The sequence below is a fragment of the Vitis riparia genome, chromosome 1 (assembly GCF_004353265.1).
Source record: "Vitis riparia cultivar Riparia Gloire de Montpellier isolate 1030 chromosome 1, EGFV_Vit.rip_1.0, whole genome shotgun sequence".
NCBI classification, from domain to species: domain Eukaryota; kingdom Viridiplantae; phylum Streptophyta; class Magnoliopsida; order Vitales; family Vitaceae; genus Vitis; species Vitis riparia.
In genome coordinates, this window is record NC_048431.1 from 5,910,279 (window position 1) to 5,934,320 (window position 24,042).

At 32.3% G+C, this 24,042-nt stretch overlaps 2 protein-coding genes across 4 annotated transcripts; both read right to left on the minus strand.

Moving 5' to 3' along the window:
• Positions 1–3,680: 3,680 nt before the first annotated feature.
• LOC117921903 (binding partner of ACD11 1) lies at positions 3,681–8,576 on the minus strand. 3 transcript variants are annotated; one of them, XM_034839852.1, is made up of 6 exons: positions 8,370–8,575; positions 7,201–7,284; positions 6,704–6,807; positions 6,535–6,610; positions 5,974–6,057; positions 3,681–4,452 (listed from the first exon to the last, which is right to left on the minus strand). In XM_034839852.1, exons 1-6 carry the CDS (start codon positions 8,373–8,375, stop codon positions 3,868–3,870), a joined length of 939 nt encoding a protein of 312 aa, XP_034695743.1. In that variant the 5' UTR covers positions 8,376–8,575; the 3' UTR covers positions 3,681–3,867. The 3 variants fall into 3 exon arrangements, with proteins under 3 accessions (XP_034695743.1, XP_034695752.1, XP_034695745.1); XM_034839861.1 differs by lacking the exon at positions 5,974–6,057 and having other exon boundaries at positions 8,370–8,576; XM_034839854.1 differs by lacking the exon at positions 7,201–7,284.
• Positions 8,577–20,462: 11,886 nt separating this feature from the next.
• On the minus strand, positions 20,463–23,029 carry LOC117921717. Its single transcript, XM_034839679.1, has 4 exons — positions 22,875–23,029; positions 22,277–22,546; positions 21,212–21,367; positions 20,463–21,104 (listed from the first exon to the last, which is right to left on the minus strand). The coding sequence occupies exons 1-4, from the start codon at positions 22,875–22,877 to the stop codon at positions 20,859–20,861; spliced, it is 675 nt and encodes a 224-aa protein (XP_034695570.1). The 5' UTR covers positions 22,878–23,029; the 3' UTR covers positions 20,463–20,858.
• Between the last annotated feature and the right edge of the window lie 1,013 nt (positions 23,030–24,042).

The following is a 24,042-nucleotide window of genomic DNA, read 5'->3' on the forward strand; positions in this document are numbered from 1 at the left end:
TCTTAAATGAAAAGAAATGAAAATGACAATTTTTTTTTTTAATTTAGATCATGAACTTTTTTTTTTCTAATCATTAACATATTTTTCGGATTTTTTTTTTCAACTGTAACAAAGGCCAATTGCTCTTTGAAGGGAAGTTCATACCTCATCCATTGTGTTAACATCAAATATCATACTAAAAATGTCTTCTTTCATAGTTCTAATAACTCTTAAAATGAATCCATCATTGTTGATCCATTATCGATCCAAATAAGACTTTTTCTTCACTAGTCATCCTTAATTTGTTGAGCAAGTTTTTCTTCACTCAAAGATGATGGAGAAACCGAAACCACATTTCCAAAATTAAGACTATAGGCTAGGAGTTTTGCTTCCCTCCTCATCTTTAATTTATTTAGCAGGTTTTTCCCCACTTAAAAAAATGAAGGAGAACACCAAAACTACAAACTAAAAAAATGATTTGATTTCGTGGAATTTGTGATGTTTAACTTGATTGAAATCAAACTAGAATGTTGATGGAACACTTAGATATTAATTTCTTTCTATTTTTTTTTTTCTAGAGGAAGACATGGTTTATGAGACTAGGTTGAGCCCTTTATGGCATTTGATCACTTGTAAAAAAAGCTTGAGTTTAAGTCTCCTCTCGTAATTCTGATACTAAAAAGAATTTGATAATGAAAATTGTGAGTTATTATTTCTTTTTAAAAATTATACAAAAATAAATTTTGAATTATACATATCCTAAAATTAAGAAAAAAATTTATTTCCAAAGTTAAGATAATAGAAATATTGGCCGAAGTTAATTCTTATCATTACATGTTTGATTCTATGTATCTCCTTTATGATTTCCATTTTGTCATGCCATTATTTCCCTTAATGAAATCTTCTATTTTTTTTAGACAAATTAAACCCATATTCACATGTGGATATAAATTCCTAAATAATCTACACTCATTACAATTTTTTCCTACCAATTTTTAACCCACCATAAAACTTAAAATAATTCAATCCAAAAATATATGCAAATGATTTTACCTTGCCCCTGTGTACAAAAGAAAAGAGATCCATGAGATGGATCTGTTATCTTTTAACGATTAAAATAATTTGTTATCTTGTAACAATTAAAGTCACTTCCTTCTTATCAACTTCAACACTTTCTCCACTAAGTTTTCAATGGGCTTCAAATTCTTTGGTAAATATAATAAAACACTTAACACATTTTTATAAAAAGGGCATATTGATTATTTGAAATGGAGGAGTCTCTTTTTTCGGGATTAAGTTTGAGTCTTATCATGCAAAGAATTCAATTTTCACTTTTTTTTTAATTAAGTCCCCATAAGTCTTTTTTTGGTATTGTCTCAAATCAAATCTTAATACAAATAATAAAAAACGTGTCTTCTTAAATTGGAGCACTAACTTCGGTTTAGAGCCGACTTTGCTGCTACAATACAAGAGAAAATATGTTGTGTCATAGGGGCACTAGATGGTAGCCTGTCATGGACTTTCTTTTGTAGGAACAATCTTTTAAAAACTGAATTGAATTGGATGGTCCGACAAACACCAACCACAAAAACACTATGTTCGGCCAACATTGACACTGAGAAACGAAAGCTACTAGAGTAAATAAAATTAGATACCCTAGTAGTCCTAGTCATAAATGATAGATACTAGGTATTGTACGTATAGACCTATGTAGTGTTCTACCCAATTCATTAAATATCCTGGGGAGGATGTTAGCAAGAATGAACTCAAAGGAATTAATAGGAGCTCATGCAAGTAGTGGAGCATGTGGTTTAATTTAATGCAAAGTGAAGAACCTAAGTATTGATATGTCGCAAATCCACTTGAAAGAAAGGAGTGCCTTCAGAAAAGCAAACATATGATTTGGGTTAAATCTTGCAATAAATGCAACTCTCGTGTTTAGTTGTCACCGTTAAATTTGGAACCTGGAGCAAGTTATCAACAAGAAAAAAAAGGTGTAGAAGAAGGGGTTGTTTCATTTTCGGATGTAGGACAAGTATGTTCAAAAGATGAGCGAATTAAGTATCCATAAGAAGGATTAACCCAATCCATAATAATGTATTGAAAAATATAATTTTTTTTGTTACTTGACCAATCATCACAAGAAGCAAATACAAAATATACCATCCATAAGATTGATGAAGTAACAATTAATGCAAAAAAAGTCAATTGGAAAGCAATAATCATGCTTCTAATCTTCCGAGCTACCAACAAAAGCACTATACCATTTGATCCCTCGATCAACCAAAAAATTGTAATAAAATGTGTCATGGAGGCCTCTCAGTCCGGCTGGCTAAATCAGACCGTTTAGGTGTTAAAGTGGTTGGACCGCTGAGCGAGATGAACTGGCCGATTTCTGAAGAAACGGTCAATGGATGGTTTACCAAAATATTGCTGGGCTGGTTCAACTTCCTAAACGCAAAGAGGTGCACTACTGAGCCACTCAATTGCATCAAAACCTATTGCCGTACAATAAATTTAATAACAATGTGACATATTGATTTTTTTTCCCAATTTACATCATATAAAATCATTATAAAAATATTTACATCATGTTTATTTTTATAATAATTCTATAATGATAAGTATAAAAATAACATATATTAATTAATATAATAATTTTTAAAATTTTAAAATAATAAAATATATAGACATATAAATAAAATTAAATATTATTATTTTCATTTCATCTCTAAATATATTTAATGTATTTATATTTATTTTTATCATTTAATTTAAAATATCAAATTTTAAAAAATGAAATATTATTACAATTATATATATATATATATATATATATATATATATATATATGCATTCTTAATTTTAAGTAATTATTTTTAATTTTATATAATATAAATTATATATTTATAACATCATGACGGTTCAATCACTAATTTGACTATTGAATCATAAATTGGTAATTTTTTCAATTCAATAATCATGCTGAAAATATTGGTATTAAATTATATACAAAATCAAGAAAAAAAAATAGGAACTTTTAAGAGCATTTTTGTCATATTGAAATTTTTAGCAATGAAAATCACCCTTTTATTAATATTTTGAAGAGACCATCATACCTTTCACAAAGAACCTTTTCAACATTTTTTTTTTTAAATAGTTTGTGGGTTGGACTGCCTTTTATATAGTTTTCCCAAGGAAAAAAAAATAAAAAAATTATTCTCCAACATCTTGGAAGTTGGAACAGATGCATGGTAAAAGAAAGTGTTGAGTGGAAAGTTGGACGGGACCTCCAACCTGACATAGGTTGACCCGTTACCAAATGCGTGTGTTCTCAGCAACATTTTAAAGTCTTGTTCCACAAGATCTCTAGTCCCAGGCTACTTTCCAGAAACCAAGGCAAAAGATAAATGTAGTAATTCAAAACCTAAAAACTTACACAGCACTTAACAAATCAAATCCTAAGATGAAAGTTAAGAAGCAACATAGGCCTAAGGTCCGTTTATTTACACCAAGGCCATCTGGGCATGAAATAATTTAATCCAGAATTAATTAGGACAAAGTTCTGGTTGATTCTTCCACGTGAAAATATTGCTGAAATAGTGATTGGATGATATTTCAAGAGAGTATCAAGAAAAATAGTCTTTGAATAGAATCATATCAGTTTGAATTTTGAGGTGGAAATGAGTTCAGAGAACAAATGAAGGGAAAATGAGAATCATGGATAAACTGGACAGCATTAGAACGATGGTACAACAAATCAGAATCTACAGAGTACAGTTCTGCTATTTCAAGTGTATAAACAGAAGTAAAACCTAAAAATCCATGAAAATCATACAAAAAAAGGGAAAAAGAATCAAGTGTAGAGAGACATTTTGAGCACAGTAATCATATCATTCCAAGCTTACAGTCATCAACTGAATCAACAGGAACTATTGGAGGCTCACCAGCGGGTGATTCATCAAGATGAATCTGTGCGTAATCGTTAACAAAGCCCATCTTTTCCCTGTAAATGATCTCCTTTTTTTCCTCCTCGGCCCTTTCAACCTTCTCCCTGGTCATCACACTCACATCCTCAGCTGCCTTTGTAACCATGCTTAATGCGCTTGAAACCCAAGAAGCCCCTGTGGCTACATAATGGTTATTCATGATAGCAGATCCTGCAATGCTTGCCTTCTGCTCTGCAATTGCAAGGGCAGACTTTGTCTTTTCAAACACTTGATATCGCTCATCCATCTCTTTAACCTTCTCATTGACCACAGCTGTTCCAATGCTTAGCTTCTCACTCAGACCCATCTTACGGTCGATGGAAGCAACTGTAGCAGAGGCATTTGAGACCAGGTGATGCTGCTCATCAAAGGCTTTTGCCTTGTTGATAGCATCCTTTCCCAAAACAAAGCCCTTGGCTAGCATGGTGCTCACCACATCTTCACCCTTCTTAACAGCAGAATTGGTAGTGTGCAGCTTTTCCTCCTTCGCGGATGAAAATAAAAAGGAATATGTTGAAAGTATTTAAATATTTGCTACATATACATGCATCTGCTCAAAACTTGGCATCTTTCCTTTATCCTCATACATAAAAATGAACAACTAAGAGTGCTTTAAATTTGTTTTTATGATATTTTTTTTTTCAAGCTCAAGGCAAAAGCTTAATACACACATGCCCACCAGAACACTATTTTAAGAAAGCATGAACTATCTAGCAAGGTGATTGAGGATTGGTATGACTTCATCAGTTACCTGACTATTTCTCATAATTGGATGCAGCTAGGATACTGCTGGCAGACAAATGGTGGAAAAACAAAACATGCCTTCTATAAATGTTTTATGTTTATTGGTTAAAATACATGAACTATGCAAGAAAATTGATGAGGCTTTCTCCTAAGTTGGCTTCATATGTATTGGTGGTTCATTACCTAACAATTTAAACTTGTTGGAAAACAGATTGCTTAACATGTCATTAGAGCCTCAGTTTTTAGAAAGTCTCGGATTAGAACCTCACTGCTGGTTCATTCTCCCATTTATTGAACTCACTTGCAACTGAACAGAGGCTGCAAGTAAAATATGGGGTGTTATAGCCATAACCAAAGTCAACTTTACATATATTGTTAGCTCATCACCTAACAGAGTGGGTTCATTGGCTGTCTAACAGAAAAAAAAAAAAAACTAATATAGGTTCACTTTTATCTTCCTCCAGTTGCACATGAATGAATAAGCTATACATGCTTCTGAATCATCCCTACATTCTGAGTAATTGCAAAAATTGTTACTTAATCAATTTTTCCTTCAAAAAGGGGGTGGGTGTGTAAAGAAAGACAGTGCATAGCATGAAGAGTATTATATAAAATATTTATATATTCTCCCTAATTAATCTTAGAAGAAATATTTAAACTCATAGCAAAAATAGGGTGTTATAGAACACAAAGACGGAAAATACACTATATTTCTCCCTTCTCTTTTTTCCTTTCTTTTCTTTTTTCACATGCAAATCTTGCATTTTCCTTTAGACTCATTCAAATAACCATGAAGCTCTTTACTCTCAACCATTAAAATGTATATCAGCTTTAAAAAAAAAAAAGGATTGACATGGATCCAGGCATATATCCATTTTGAGCTATATTATAGGGACCTAAATATCCATGTAGGATAAGGACTAAGGATGCCTCTGCCTAACACTCCAAGGATATGTCACAGACAAGTGCAGGGAGACATATCCCATATGCTTCTTCATTTCATGTCAAGAATGACATGGGAAGTTCACACAATTTGAATTATCCATTTAACATAGATTGAAGTGCCAAATTTCCAGATGCTTTGAAGCATTGCACTCAAAACAGCACAGTGAATCCCTTATTTGATTTTCCCCCTATAATTTAAAAGAGTATCTAAATGCCACTCTATTTGCATCTGTTAAGTATGACAATAGATCAAACACTACTGCATAAAAAACAAAACAAAATATATAGACATGGATTATAAGAGCCATTGGTTTACCGGGCTAGGTGGAAGAGCTCCAGGAGGCAGCTGATAATTGTCAACAGGTGTTATAGAGACAGAAAGATCAGCTATGGTGGCTCCCTGAATCAACACAGAAGTAAGAAGATCAACAAATATTTTCCAAATGGGCACCTCATTCCCCATAAGTTGGGTTTCGGAAGGCATCTGGGGTTTACACATCCAACCCTCCCCTGAGGCAAGTGGTGGGGGCCTCAAAAAAAAATTGCCTTAGGTGGGAACCCTCAATATGCAAGGTTTGCATCTGTTGTGTCATGCCATGCACCCAAATCTTAATTAAGAGTCATTTTATGCATGGAACTATGGCTTTAATTTCTTTATTTTGTAAATGATTATTAATCCGAATATTTTTGCAATCTTTTCATTTTGAAGTTGCTCCTTACTTCAAAAAATTGGGAAGTGTTCTTTAGATGAATTTAAAAATGACTTCCATCGTACAATTTTCTTTTTGGCACTGACATTCACATAAAGATATGAAACTCACCAGAAGATTAAGAAAAGATATTCAAGTCACAACAGTTCACATAATAAGGAGCCTACCGTCAGGAGCACAGCTGTGTCTGCTCCCTGTGAATTCTTGAAGGTGACATATGCAAGCTGAGTCTTTTCAGCCTCCCTGCAAAAAATACCACTAACTTTCTTCAGAATGACTTCTTCAAATAAATTAATTAATAAATTGCCAGGCAATTTGAGACTGAAGAGGGCTAACCTTTGCATTTCAACATATTGTATATCACCAGAGAAAGAAAAGAATTCTTTAATATCCCTCTCAGTGACAGCCAAGGAGATGTTGCTAACTTTAACTGTTCTTATCTGTAAGAAGAGAAAGAAAAGAGCAGATGAATATATATTTACTTTTCTACTAAGAAATTGCAGTATACAACCAAATGAACTATTCAAATAGTTTTGCATAACTTGATATTGAACAGTTTAATCTATCAAAAAAAAAAAAAAACTTGATATTGAACAGTTTGAGAAATGATTTCATATTAATGGAGAAATTTGACATAACCAGGGAATCTTACCAAACCGTCACTATTTATTTCTTTATTATTACCATATTAGTTGTTATGATGCAAAAAGCAGATATTTGATTAGAAATCAGAAACCAAATACATATTCATCGCTACTGATATCCATCTCATGAATTGAACTGCATTATCATTAGCACCAACCAATGGTTTTCCTAAAGGTTTTTTTCCTCACATCTGAAACAGTAATTGTCCAGTTTGGTGTAAAGGCCGACTGGGGATCCACTCCAATCCTTGGATCAATATGGTCCACTTGGACCTGCACATAACACACTCAATTAGGTGCTTCTAAGAGAACTAAAACGGAAAGCCTGACAACAGGATATGTTGTTCATGTTGGTATCCTGAAAAGTAAAGTCACCAGAGGAGTTAAGGTAAGAAAATAAGAAAGCTAAGTAAAAAAGATTAGTACTTCCTGCAGTGAAGCGTCATAGATAATTTAAGTGTTACAATCAAAGTCACAACAAGTGACCATTGATCTCAATAAAATTTCTCTAATCTTCTTCAATTTTCCATTTTTATATAGAAAATGGCAAATTTGAAAATGTTCTGAGGTTTTAAATAATTTTTATTATATTTAATTTTTTTCTTCTTATTTTCATTCAAACTAAGAGAATTTGAAATTCCTTCAAGAAATTTTTTTCCCCATTATCTTAAGTACTTTCCAAGATTCAAACAAAAGCCAGTGGCCTTAAAGAGCAGAAATGAGAGAAGATGCCCAAGAAATGAATTGAAGAGAAACAGCAATAAAATGATATCAGGCATTTTATCAGGAGAAGATGCATACAGAGCAATACATGTGCTTGCTAAAGCTCGGTAACATCACCCATTCAGGAATTGAAAGGCGTGAAAAAAGAAGAGAGAATCAGAATCGTGTTACTTTGCTTCTGTCTGAATAAAAAAAGTGAGATAATAGATAGATCAAAGCCATTCCACTTTCTAAAAGTATAAAAGGAAAAGTATTAGATCAGTTTATGACTAGATTAGCTGATTATTAGTAATTATTATCTTATAGTATACGCAGATGATATGAAGCTTTGCAGATAAGGAAGATATCGGTTCAATGGATCTTAGTTGAGTAAAGTCTGCTGTCCTTTCAGATCGAATCCAATTCTTTTTTCATCCTACATTTTCTCAGCAACCAAACAGACATAATCAACATTTTCAATCCAACTACTCTCATGCCCTGACACAACATTCACAGATCTCCAACAGTACATTCAAACTCAAGAACAGAAATTAACGAAACCAGATCTTGCAAATCTCAAAACCAGCAAAAACCAAACAAAACAGACAAAAAAAAAAAAAAAAAAAAAAATCAAAGTAATAAGAACGAAAACTCACCGACATTTGAAAAAGTATCTTCAGGACCTCAACCGCGAAAATCGGAGATTGAAAGAAAGCAAAAGAATAAGAAGAAGAATGAGAAAAAGGAAGATTTGGTGATTTCGTAACTGAAAGCACGTCGGCAGGCAGAGACTACTACGATGTCCGAGACGTTCGCGGGCCACGCCGAGTTTACCGTGTGTGGACGAAGTCGCCCACTCCCTTTAATTTTCCTTTTCCTGTTTTTTTTTTTTGGGCCCTTTTCTAATGTTGCCAAACGAGCCATTGCGCTCGTGACGTATTCAGTTATTGCTTTCATCGATTGCGACGTCGTTTAGGCCTAGTCCAAAACATAATTATCCCATAAAAATATGATTATAAAGCTCTTGATGACAGCTACAAATAAAGATATTTAATTTTACTTTTAAAATATAATATAATAAAAATAGAAATACCATATTATTATTATTATTATTTTATCAAAAAGTATACTTCTTGTCATTTATATTGTAATTATTTCATACTACAAAATAATCATTAAGTAATTGTATTTGAGGTTTTATGCAATATTTTTTATTCATTAATAAATTAAAAAAGTCATCAATTCATGATTCAATTTGATTGAATTGTGATCAAATAGATGATATCATAAATATTTTATTTATTTTTTATTAAAAATAAAATTATTTATTAAAAATAAAATTATTTTTAAAAAATAATATATATATATAATTAACATTTTTAATAGTATTTATTTTTAAATTTTGATATATCAAATTATATTATAAAGATAAATATAAATATATTAAATAAAATATATATTTAAGTTTATTTATATATTTTATTATTTTAAAATTATTACATTATTTTATTATAGTATTTTCATACTTATTATTAATAATTATTATAAAAATAACCATGAAAGTAAATATCTAAATATTTATATTTGTTTAAATATTTTATATAATAAAATCTTGAAATGAGTATTAATATAACATTACTAAGTTATATAACAAAATATTATTCAACACAGTATAAATTGTTTCTTTTTAATGAACTGAACTACAATGTGAAAGCAAGCCTGCCTCCCGACGGTGATGGGTTTGGAACTTTGGGCCGCTTTAAGCCCATTGGGGCTTATGTTCTCTAGTCAACACGTCATGATGATAACATGTGATAATTTGTGTGAATGGGTCACGTTGATATCGTAAAATATAAACTACAATATGATATAATTATTAAATAGTGATGTGTTATTTAAAAGTCGTTGATAGTAATTTTAGGAAGTATTTTTAATATTTGAATATTTTTATCATTCAAATATTAGAAATATTAAAAATGTTTTCTAAAATAACACTTAAACGCAATTTTAATAATCAAATTCTTGGAACCCAATACACATAACTTAATTTTGATCCATTTATTTAAAATTAAATTTTAAGTGAGTCAAATAAATTAAAGTAATAATTAGGTTAATCAACTGAATTTGCGTTAAATTTGTTTTAAAGGAGATATGCGTAACCTTCAAATTAATTGTTTGAACGGTAGTCCCTCATTTTGTCTCAACCAGTTTTCAATACGGATCAAGATTAATTGTGTCACAGCCTTGTGTTTGAGTCGGAATTAGCATAACATAAGGGTCTCCAAAAAGCCCGCGGCCCGTGGCCCGCTTTAGGCCCGGCCCGGCCCGACGGGCTAAAGCCCGGCCCAAGCCCGCCGGGCCCAAGCCCGGCCCGAGCCCGTTTTTGGGCGGGCCGGGCCGCGGCCTAAGTTTAGGCCCGGCCCGGCCCGTCGGCCCGCCCATAGGCCCGGCCCGTAGGCCCGGCCCGCCGGCCCGCCCGTAGGCCCGCCCCTTTAAAAAAAAATTACAAAAATAAAAATTATTAAAAAAAATATTCATTTCAAAATTTTATTCATTGAATATATAATTACATTTGAAAATGTGGGAAAAGTTTACATCACTACAAAATAAATACATCCCAACTAGGTTGGCACCTATTTATTTGTCAATCATCTGTATTTTTCAACCACAAAAAATAAAAATAAAAAAATAATATACATTTAGTCATTATTTTCTGGCGGTGATGGCGAACTATCATGCATCCATGAAGATCTTGATAATTTTAAAGATTCCATATCGGCAAGCATCTCTGTTTCTCGAATGGAATCATACATCCTTTTATCTGCTATTTCCCAATCTTTCACACATATCCCTGCTTCAATAACATCTGGCGCTAAGTTGCATCGTTTTTTACTAACTACTCTTCCACCTGCACTAAAAGCAGCTTCTGATGCAACTGTACTCACAGGAATTGTTAGTACATCACGAGCAATTATAGAAAGCACAGGATATTTGTGTTGATGTGATTTCCACCATATTAAAATATCAAAATCTTCTTGATCTTCAAATGAAATTGTATCAGTATTAAGATATTTATCTAAATCAGATGTATTATTTGGAGAACTATTTGTTGTCTTTTTTCGACTTTTCAACATTTCTAGAGCTCCTTTATAAAAAGATGAGGAGTTTGTAGATGTAGGTGGCAATTTAATAGTATTAATATCATTACCATATTTTTCTTTATAATAGTTATATAAATTATATAATAATGAATTTATTTCATTTTTAATTTCTTCAATTTTTATTTGGTCATTAAAATAAATAACTTTTAACCATTCATCACAAGCTTCAAATTTCAATCTAGGGTCCACAATTAAAGCAATATAAAAAATTAAAGGTATTTCTCCCCAATATTTTCTAAATTTTTCTATCATTGCAAATATTGTATCATTAAATATTTCAAAACTTAAATATTTTTGAAATACAAGAAAAATATTAGTTATTTGCGTAATAACTCGATTTGAAGTTGGATAATATACACCACAAAAAATGTTTGTTGAAATATCAAAAACTTCAAAAAGATCTCTTAAAAGATCCGCAATATGCCAATCATAATCATTTAATGCATAAATATCTGCTTCACAATCATTATTAATTAATTGTATTTCATATAATTCGACTACTCTTCTATATTTTGTAATATTTTGTAAAAGTTTATATGTGGAATTCCATCTAATGGCCATATCCAAATTTATATTTTTTCTTTTCATATTTAACATTTTGCAACAATGAAAAAATAATTCATGTTTTGCTTGAGAACTATTAATACTATATGCAATGCCTCTAATTTTTTCCAATGTACTATCAACATTTTTTAATCCATCCTTTACAATTAAATTTAAAATATGTGCACAACAACGCACATGAAATATTTTAGCATGATCTTCTTTTACTTGCCAATATAGTTTTAATCTATGTATTGCTGCATCATTATTAGCAGCATTATCTAATGTTATTGTCAATATTTTATCACGAATGCCTAAATCTATAATTTCATCATTTATTAAAGATGCTATATTTTTACCACTATGTGGAGCATTTATTAATTTAAATGAAATTATTCTTTTATTTAATTTCCATTCATTATCAATGTAGTGAGCAGTTATACATAAAAAACCAGTGTGAGTTAAAGATGTCCAAATATCAGATGTTAAACAAATATTTCCTTCAAAATTTGCAAAAAAATTTTTTAAAATTTCTTTTTGTGTATAAAATTTTTTCATAATATCTCTTTTAACTGTATTTCCAGACCAACCTTTAAATTGAGGATTAATACCTCGTTGAATTGTTCCTACAAAATCATGAGTTTCCATCATGTTGAAAGGTTGTTCTGCTCTTATTATATAATCAATCATTTCTTCACGACAGTTAGATTCATTATAAGAAAATGTTTTTAAATTTCCACTTTCATTTTTACCTAATTGCATATAATTTATAATATCTACATTATTTTTAGTTTTACAATTTTCATGATGTCTTTTTAAATGACTTGTGCCTGCATTTGAGCCACCAGTAAGAAATTTATTACAAATTTTACATTTTGCTTTTATTTCTTTTTTATTATTTTCTAAAATTATTTCTATTCTATCAAAAAATTCCATATATTTGAAGTAAATTTTTTGTTTGATGATATTTCATCACATGGACTAGATGATGAAGAAGCACTTGTCATATTATAATTATTGATAAAATATTATGCCAAAAATAATAAAGTAATAAATATAAAAAAAATGTAACAAAAAAATAAAGTAGTAGGGGTGAAGTATGTTACTCAATTAGAGAACCGATGCAGAAATTCCTAGCAAATTTGAACTCTTGGAGCCACCAATGCTTGTTTTGCACCACCAACAATATTGTATAATTTGATGGAAAAATAAAAGAATTTGAAATATTGTAGAATGTGAGAGAAATAGAGAGAGAAATAGAGAGAATTTGATGAAAAAATGAAATGGAAGAAGATGTATTTATAGGAAGATTTTAAAAAAAAAAATTAAAAAAAAAAAAAAAAATTTGACATGTGACCGTTGGAGCCTCCAACGGTCATATGGGAATAATGGGATGGAGCTAAAGGCTCCAACGGTCACATGACCGTTGGAGCCTTTAATTTTTTTTTTAAAAATAATATACTGTATTTTTATATACATATAACTAAGTCCATTAATAAAACATAAAAAGTTTGTAGCTTAGTTGGTTAAAGCTTTAAACTTTAACCATGAGGGGAGGGGTTCGAATCCCCCCCTCTCCCTTCCCTTTCATTTTGGCTTTAATAAAAAAGCCCGCCCGGCCCGGCCCGGCCCGGCCCGCCCAAGCCCGCCCACCAGCCCGGCCCGGCCCGGCCCGCCCAAGCCCGCCCACCAGCCCGCCAACCCGCGGGCTCATAGGCCGGGCCGCGGGCCTACCATTCTTGCATGGCCCGGCCCGGCCCGGCCCGTTGACTGGTCAACGGGCCCATAGGCCCGGCCCGAGCTGGGCCGCGGGCCTCTTATTTCAGGCCCGGCCCGGCCCGGCCCGCCCGTTGGAGACCCTTAGCATAACATGAACCGCCCAGCCAAGAGACATGACATCTAGATTAGGCTTGGTTATGGTCCTAAGGCTTGTATAGCTGCATTCAGACACATATAGTCGTATATTACAGTACTGATAGGCACGAGATGCTACCCATGGCAAAAAGTTATAGGTAATTGCATCCTATCTTATCATGTATACTGATGTTGTCTTGATCTAAGCATTTGTTATGCTAACCCCTAATCTAATACCATGCCTCTTACTAATTTTATGGTCTGCACAGGCTGGGTTGGGTGGCGTTGTAACCCAACTGCTCCAGGACCCTAGGACCAAGGTGGTTTTCGACCCATGCTTGGGCATTGTCTATTGGATCATGAGTCGTTTAGGCCTTGCCCCCAGAAACCTCGTCTGAAGCCTCAAAACCCTTTTACTATAACCATAAGCAGTATAAGGTTGGATGAGATTTTTCAAACATGTGGAGTGCAGTAAGCAAAGAGATCATACGAGGAGGAAAAACAACAAAGTTTCTAGACCTCCCGCTGGACCCTCAGTTTCTCAACAACAAAGGTACTTTATGAGACTAGTTTCTTTCCTATGTTATTTAGGTTTTGATATAATTGATTTGAGAATTATGTTGGCCATAAAGACGTGTTTGTTTTGTGGATTTGGACGGTGGCTAGTCCAGATTCTCAAGGGAAACTACTCACTAAAACCACAAGATTTATGGGAAAAAAAACTTATAGTGATCCAACAATTAGCTTAGTGAAACAGAGACTCACATATCGGCCATTGAAGCAATTGAAAAAATTGATAATTTCGCAATGTAAGGGAAGATTTATTATATTTTATTTTTTCAGAAATTTATATAAGAATGCATTGTGAATTATAGGGAAAAAAAATACTAAATATCCTAAATTAAGGAAAATAAATATTATTTTCTAAATTAAGAGAATAAAATATTATTAATATTTGATTGCTCTTATTTATTTAAAATAAATATTATATCCTAAATTCGGAGAATCTAATATTTTAATATTTGATTACTTGTGATTTATGGAGATATTATAATTTTATCATCTTGCATTTTTATTGTTTTTGTGCTCTTTTATTCTTTCCCTTAATATGTCGCCTCCCAAAATGAGAATGAATGGGAACATCCAACTTATCTTGAAACATGTAACTTGATAAAAGCATATATATTTATATATATTTATTTAGAATTGTAACTAATAGAAAAGGTGAAACCTCTTATCAAATTGAAATTTCTATCTTTTCAATCATTTTGACCATGATTATGTTATCCCAATTAAAACTTATGCATGCTCTAGGAACATTTTCTTTCCTCATTTTTGGTAGTGAATGATTGCTTATGTTCATGAAAAGCTACTATGAATTGGCTAGAAATGTAGAGTTGACAAATATATATATATGCCTTTATCCTAAATCATGAGCAAATCAACATACTTTGCCTTGGTATGAGATTATCATATATATATATATATTTTAAATCTCTCAAATATTCTTGAAGAGATCATTTTTTTTCCATTGTCATAGGAAATAATTGTTCTTTAAGATAAGTTCATACCTCATATACAATGTTAACATCAAATATTTTGCTTAAAATGTGTTCTTTCATCATTCCAAGAACTCACGAAGTGATAAAACTTTTGTTTTCCTCATCATCTTTAATTTTTTCAATAGGTTTTTCTTTACTTAAGAGATTTAGCGATGTCACGTATGAAGAGGATGATTTGATTTCACTACAGTAGGAAATTTGTAGCGTTTAGCTTGGTTGAAATCAAACTAGAAATAATACTAATGAATGGTAGAACACTAGTGATAGGTTAGAACACCAAAGCCACCAACTAAGAGGATGATTTGATTTTACTATAGTAGAAAATTTATAGTGTTTAGTTTGATTGAAATCAAACTAGAAAGAATATTGATGGAAGATTAGAACATTGAAAATTTTCTTTTTTTTAAAGAGGAAGTCATGGTTTGTGTGGATGGGTTAAGCCTTTTAGGGCATTCAACCACCTTTAGAGAAAACCCAAGTTTGAGTTCCTCTCCTATCGTCGATACCATGAAAATTTTGATAATTTGACAATGGAAACGATGAATTTTATTGTTTCTTTTCAAAATTTTATAATTCATTGTGAATTATAGAAAAAAATAATAATAAATATCCTAAAATTAAGGACAATAAATATTATTTCCTAAATTAAAAGAATTGAACCTTAGTAATATTCGATTGCTCTTAATTTATTTAAAATAAATATTATATCTTAAATTACGATAATAAAATATTTTAATATCTTATTACTCTTGATTTATGAAAATAGTAACTAAAGTGGATTCTAATCATCATGTGTCCTACCATTTTGTGTCCTACTCTTATCTTCTTTTGTTCTTTCCCTTAATAACAACTTTCTACCACTCTACGTGTCTTACTTTTGTCCTCTTTTGTTCTTTCCTTGCATGACAACTTCCTTTGGATTTTTCTTAGCATCCATGGTGTGCACATTCTATCCTTCCTTTAAGCTCTCTCACCAATGATTTGACTATTGCAAGTGCTCTTTAATAGTAAAGGATAGAACTAATGTTTAAAGGGAATTCAACTTTTCGCTCAGTTTCCGTAAACGATGCTAGTTTTGTATGTCAAAAAAGAGAGAGTCATTTCTGTTGTAATCGAAGGGTATATATAGAGGTTTTTTTTTTTTTTTTTGTCACATGGTGTATGGATGATGACATTCATTTTGGAGAAAAGTTAGGGAAATTATGTACTTAGTTAACTATGCTTACACGAAGAAAGCAACATTTGAAAGAAATAAAGTTTGTATTGCATTAGAAGTCTTGGCGAAATAAGGTTATCCTTTTTTTATACGCACCTAAGGAACTCTTTGAAACTCACAAAGGTTCACTAATACTATACAATTCTCTAGAATATCCTATACAAGTCTTATATACAAGCTATATACAAGATGATTTTGAAACTTTCTAGAATAGTCCACACCTTTCCCTTGTCTTTCATCTTTGTATGGAAATGTATGGTCATCTCTAGGCTTCTCTAAAATCTTTCACACTTCTCTACTGGTAGACAAATTTAGATTGCTCTAGGAAGTTTCAAAAGCTTCTTAGTCTCCTATATACCCTCAAGGGAGGGTCATTTGAGCCAATTGTGACATTTAGTTGGGATTCCTTGATAAATAGAACCCATGTGTTTATTTATTTAACATTAGATCTCTAATTCAGAAAATGTGTCCCTTAACTTTTGTGAATGTTGGGTCTCTGTTGTTAGTTTATCATGGTTGTTTTTATTGAGTATAGGCCTTGAACTTAGGGGGTTGTTTTCTTGTTGTTCTTTGGATTGACATGATGAAGAAAATGAAAAGAAATTTGGTTTGGGGAACTTCATATTTTTTGCTTACTTAAATATTGTTAATTATTTAATTTACTATTCTTTTCTAAAATGTAGCAGTGATTTTAGGCTGCTTAATTTCATTGAAATGTCTCTCCTTCTATTTATTATCCTTTGAATGACTTTAAGATAATTTGTTCAGAGGATAGATTCTTGTAGAATCCTAAAGTTGCTAACTTCATATTTATTATAATAGGGAGAAATATTTATTGAATTAATCCTAGTTTATATTGGTAATTTATTCCCAACAATATTAGATTCACCTTACATTCTTCCTTTGGATGAAGAATCAGCATCATCAATTTAGACATGAAATCATTTAGGTGTATGATTGAATTTGCTTGGTAAGGATGATGGTACTAAAAGGGAAGTTTTATAAATAAACAAAAATTGGGTAAAAAAGAAAATAAAGATTAAAAGCACAAATACATAGGAGTGCTCAAGTGCCCTATTTCTTGTGAGCAATCGAGAGTATTTTGGGTTTTTTTTTTATTTTTTTTTTTAGAAAATCACGATTGTAAATTTTGTTATTAGACTTGACTTACAAAGGTTTTCAATATAAAAATACATCTTATAAATTGAAAAATAAACATTCTATATTATATTGTCATTATTCTTCCTAGCATTCCTAATATTCTCATAAGTCAAAATCATTATTCTAGATAGTCATGGTGGTTGTCACATCTCTTTAAAGTGTTAAGAAATTTACTAAAAAATAAAAATTAATAAATTTATTACACTTAATTATTTTAGAATTATTAAATTTGTTTTATGGTCAATTAGATACATGATTTTACGTCTTCAAAATTTTTAGGAAATTCATAGATTGTTTTTCTTGTGTCCGACCAATTACACCCTTATTATAATCTTTACATATCATTTGGATACAACACAATATATTTGATTAAAAAATTAGGATTACTTGTCAACTCTTCTCTCTGTCCTCCTCTTTGAATACTTTCACCAATCAAGGAAAATCACTTTCAAGTTTAGTTCCATGATTTCAAATAATTATAAATTTAAAAATCCAAATTGATGATCTTATTTTTTCATTTTATTCTTAAAATGTGACAATAAAATTATCAAAAAATAAATTTATGAAAACTTTTTAAAAATTTCAAATTTTCTTGATAAATTTTAAATTAGAAAATTATGGGTAAGTGCATTTTTCTTCCATACCAAACAACCAACATAGGAAGAAGGTAAAAATATCCCATAAAAGTTATTTGAAATCACCAAAACCTTTTCTTCTACTTTTTTATGGGGCAGATTTTTTTCTCAATAGAATGATGTTATTACTCATAATGCTTTCACAACAATATCTATTTGTCAATATCCATTTATTTATTATTAAGCCCCTCTACATAGAAAATTATGGGTAAGTGCATTTTTCTTCCATACCAAACAACCAACATAGGAAGAAAATGGTAAAAATATCCCATAAAAGTTATTTGAAATCACCAAAACTCAGATGTTATTACTCATAATCCATTTATTTAATTTTTAAGGATGATGTTGCTTCCAATCTTCCAACAAAAATATCTATTAATTTGGAAAGTCAAATATATATATATATATATAGAGAGAGAGAGAGAGAGAGTAATTCAGCTTCACTTTACCTTGATTTTCGTAGTGCCAAAGCTTCCCACTCGTGTTCAAATGTCATCAACAATGCAATCTTCTGCTCCAGCCTCTTTGAACACTGCAAACCAAATACCCAACAAGTATTCTTAGATACAGTCATGTCTCAAGTCCTAATCAATTTCTTGCTTTTGATAAGCCTACAATCTTTGTTACCTCTTCATCTTAGGCAGCGGATGTTTGGCATGTTAGATTAGGTCATCCATCTCATGGGGTTTATTCTTGGGTAGTAGTAATCAAGTTTCAAATTTCAATGAAATTGTTGATTTTTGCATTTCATGTCAATATGGCAAACACAATCACCTTCATTAAGACCTACAGTACACAGGACAATTGAATCTCTTCTAATTTGGGGACCTTCTACCATGATTTCAATAGAAGGATTCCACTATTATATTTACTACAATGTTGAAAATCAACAGGAGACAAAAATGAAAATTCAATAGTATTCACTCATTTTCCTACTTACACATCAACAAAATGGAGGTGTCAAAAGAAAGCATCACAGCATTATAAAAACGAGTACAACACGTCTTACCCATACTTCCTTATCTTCAAAATTTTCTGGGATTTTCTCTTTGACTTCGTTGTTTACACCGTTGATAAACTTTCTCACTTGTCCTCCAAAATAAATCTCCTTTAGAAAAATTGGTTCAAAACGTACTTGATTACTCATTTTTCTTACGTCTTTGGGTTTGGTTGTTAAGCATTCACTCACCGATTGAATTTTCATCCTCTTGGATGTCTTTTTCTCGGCGGCGCTTTTCTCACAAAGGCTGTCTTTCCCTTGTTATTGGGATCTCGTCGTCTCATTTTCAAAGAGACTGATTTTTCCATACTTTGACATTGTTTCAGCCACTCAATCCTCTGCCCAAAACCACATTTGAACATTCTGAACCTAGCCTTCCTATTGGTCGTTTCTGCGCTCCAAATGTGATGTTGCCCATTGAGTTTTCTACCCAAACATCCACACGCCCAACTTTAATTAACAGCCCAACACCAACAAACCTAACAAGAACAAGCTCAAATATAGTGCGTCTCATTCAATTTATCTCAGGTCTCATTCAACACTCTCTACTATAATTATAGTGCGTCTTAGAGCCACCTTTCTTGTTGCTACTTTGATTCTACATTCTTGAATGAATAATCTAATATTCGACTTTCATTTTATCAGGGAAAAAGTTTTTCAAGGAATTCGCGTTATTCAACACATTTCCATCAATGATTAGATTGGAGATATTTCCACGAAGGGCCTCAACAGACAATGATCTCATAAAAGAGAAACATGTTTACAAAATTTTAGACCCAAAAACTGCACTAGCCATATTGCAAGATGCATCTCTCTTCCTTTTCCTGTTGTCAATACCCTGAATTGTAGGCTACCCCTCATTTGCACCAGGGTGCACCTCTCTTCTCTTTAACCACCATCAAGTTTTTCATGGAGTGACGAAAATTAGCTATACTACCTAATCTTGGTAGTCTCATGTCTTCACCGCACAAAATGTCAAAAACCCATCTACTTTATTGGGCTCGTAGACTGGCCGGTAAATAGAAGGCATCTGGTCAAAAAAGTAGGAGAATATTCAGGAAAAAAAAAAAAGTCGCAAAAGACGATACTAAACAATCAGCTGAATGGTGAGTGTCACGTGTTCCTGTAACCTTCTCCCAACCTCAAACAGCTGCAGTTAAATACTTAAATATGGAGTTTTTACCCTGAAGCATGGAATGGAGAAATGAGAAACTGTCCAGTCATCCATGTGGAGCACACACATTTGATCCCTATCTTGGTTTTGCTGTATAGCTGGATTCTCAGCATCCTATTCTCTCCCCAAAGCTTTCTTGCGGCACTTTTTTGTCTGCCACATTCACGTGAAAACATAAACAACACATTGTTGCCACAACGCAAGGAGGAGAGGACCCAGGAAAACAATCACCATAAGACCAGACGAAACTGGACGTCATCACAGATCCGACAGTGTTTCCGACAAAGCTCTTAATCTGCTACCGTCCAAAAAAGTAGAAAAAAAAAAAGAAAAGAAAAGAAAAGAAAGCAGTTGCCCATACTAATCAAGTGAGAAACAAGCCATCAAGACTAAGACCCCAAGATAATCAACACCAATGAATACATACATCTGACAAGAAAACATTAAAAAAATTAAAACTTTATTATAATGAAGAATATTCAATTCAACCATTAAGATACAAAAATTCCACCAAAGTTATATCTTATAACAATAGAACCGATCAGAGCTCTCCGGATAAATACAAGGATCGAATATCACCCATCAGCCCTGCCAATATCGCCACCACTTATGCTGTACACCACAAGGATTTAGTCTTTACCCAGACAATGTGGGGTTCCTTCTCCAGCCATCCCAACTAAACTCAAAAAGGCAGGCTACTGAGGAATGAGTTTTCTTCATTAAATTATAATTTATAGATTATTTTAGCTGTAGTTTATCATAATGATACTTTATAAAAGAAAAAAAAATTGAAAATAGATAGAGAAAAGTTTGAGGGGAAACAAAGAACGTTCGACCCATTAAAAGAGAGGGGACCTTCTAGGAATGCCTTTCCTTTTGTGCAATTGCTTCTTTGGTTTCAATGCTGAACTTGTCTGGGTTTCAATCTCCATAGGTGAGTCAGCCAAAGAGGAGGACAATTCTTTTTCTTTCAAATTTACTTCCATGTCGATGCTTTCCTTCAAAGACAGGTGAGCAAATTCCTGAACTGGGTAAGGGACAACCTTGCTGTTGTGGTCTTTAAACTTCTCTGCAAATATTAAAACCTGAAATGTACACAATTACTGGAACGGTTAGAACTTCTAGATTCAACAAATTAGACTGCCATAGTAACATTTGAATGGACTTTGACACACACTGTTTTGTGTATTACCTTGCATGCTATTGAGCAGAAGCGATTAGGGAGATCTTGTATATATCTCCCACAAGCTTCACATGATGCACCTCCTTTTGGTTTAGATGCTTTACAATCCTTGGATTGAGGACGAGGATTCAGATGAACAGCCTTTTCACCATTGATTTTATATGTCTGCTAAATCAGATCTATCAGTTAGTACAAGTCCTTAGTCAAAAAGCCAGTAGTAAAAGATAAAAATTGAAGTCATTAATGAAAAAATAGATGAACATGGCCATTAATAGAAGAACAATCATTGGAACTAGTGAGATCAAATACACCAAATCAGCATAAATTTAATGAATTCAACTTCGAAGCAATAAACCAATAAAAATTGAATATGCACTAAATTGTATGATTAATTCATTACTTAAAACACAGAAATAAATAATTACTAATGAAAGAAGCCCTGATGATTAATTGGAGAACAATAATTAGAACTATTTAGATGAAAATACACCAATTAAACCATGAAGTTATTGAGTTCAACATCTAATTAACAACCAGATCCAGTGGAACCAAAATGCATGGTCTATGGATTCAGTAGTTCAAAAAAGTAATCGAGAAATTAGCTATGGAGGTCACATGAGGAATGTATAATTAATTTGGTTACTAATATAAGAAAAAAGCCATAAAAACATGACGAAATAGTTTTAATAAAAGATTGATTTTATCATTATGCAAGCCAGATAATCAAATGAATTTGCACAAATTTTTAGTTTAGCATCTAAGACATTCACAATAAATCAACATAAAACCTAGACGGACCTAATAGATCAAAACAAACTAGAAGAATTATTCTCAACTAATTTGATGATAACCAAAGAAAGGAGATATTAAATAGAAATTAATCTGAATTTCGTTCGGTATCATATTATGATAAAATATGTGTTCAGAGAAAATCAAAAGAACTTCAAGAATATTCAAATTCTATAACTCATCAAATGAGATGACAATATCTGACCATTTTCATGAACACAACAAAAGAAAAGCCATCAATTCACAATTAGACTGAAAATTACGCTTCATAATTGAAAAAATAACCTGAATTTTAGAACAATCAAGATGCTGCTGCATGTCTTGAAGACGAACCACATCATGATAGACATATTTGCAGATCTTAAGGCGCCGATGGAGGCAATGCCCAGAAGAAGTAACACAGTGCTTACAGAAGCAAAGATTACAGTCAATGCAAAACACATTTTTTTCACTTTTCCGGAGATCACGGTGATCGCCGCATGTATCGAAGAACTTGCTATGAAGAAGTGTGCTCAGCCAATCTGCTTTATTCTTTAAAAGGATTCTGCATCCAACCTACAATACCAATTCACAAAACATAAAATAAAATTCAAAGCGTTTAAACACAAATAAATATAAAAAATCAAGAAACCGCAATAAAACCAGTGAATTGAAGTTGAAACGATGAAGAATTCAAGCAACAATCTTGGTTCGTTGCCGAGAAAAGCGGAGAAAACATTCAACTCAGTCTCATACAACAATTTGACTCAGCTGAATTCCAAATTCTCCATTTTCAATGGCTTATTGAACCGAACAACCTAGAAAATAATATTAAAATTGAATTTTCTTTCAACCGTTTTCTAAGCAACCAGACCGATTGAATTCAGAAAAATGAAACTCTCACCATTTTTAAATCTTCTAAGTTTTTGCAATTCTAGTGATTGATAAAGAAAAAACAGCCACAGAGGAACATGGAAATCAATGGCGGCGACTCGCTGAAGAGGAGGAAGAGAACGAAAATAGGAAAAGATTAAAAGAATCAATAAAATAATTAAAAGCGAGTGAAAATGGAAAGAGAGATCTCTCAATATTTCTTTCACACATGTACTCTGCCCTAGGCGGGAAGGTGTAAACGCATCGCAGCCGTTAAATCCTGACTGACGGGCGGACTGATCGAGGAAGTGCTGACCGTCGATCTCATTACGGGCCCCGTTGAGAAACCTAGGCTCTCGATGAATGACACGTGGCCATCATGGGCCACCTAGATTTCCCGCCAACTTCAGCCAGACTTTCGTGGCCTCAGGAGTCCGTCAGTGAGTGGGCCAGTCGCCGTTCCGCATCTCCCTCAGCGTTTTTAATGTGATGCAATATCATCAGTTACTCCTCTTCTATTTCTGTATTATTATTATTATAATAATATGTATGACAACAATTACCAATTTTATTTATATATATACTCAATAAATTCGTCTATAATTATTAATTACTTCCTTACTTTCTTTCTTTTAAAAAAAAAAATTAATTAATTAATAGGTATTATCTGTCTCCCGTAATAAGAATTTAAAATAACAGATGAGATAATAGGGATAGGGTTCCATCACATCTGGGGTTGAAATCAAATTAGAATTTGAAAAAGATCCGTTAAGAGTTTTCCCTATTTAATTTACCCTTCATGAAAATGAAAAACAATTATCCGAGTTGGCTATTAAATTCCGGCCAAGTCTGTCAAAATCAACCGACCTGAGTCCATTCACATTTGACCAATTTCCCAATTTTAGTTATTTATTTATTCTTTGTAATCTAGTGGACTCCACTTCTATTATTCAATCATAACAATGGCTTATCACAAAGCTTTTTTTCATGTAAGAGCAGTACATCTTTGACTTGAGGAATGAATTTTTCTCCTCTGAACATGCAACAAATACATCAAGCTTTTAGGAAATCAAACCTTTTACTATTATTATTATTAATTTTAATTTAACCCACGCCGTGATTCCTGTTATATTGGGTTTAAAAGACCCTTTGATGTCTCACTGTCTCCTGCCTGTGACCAAAAGAAGCAGCTTTAAGGG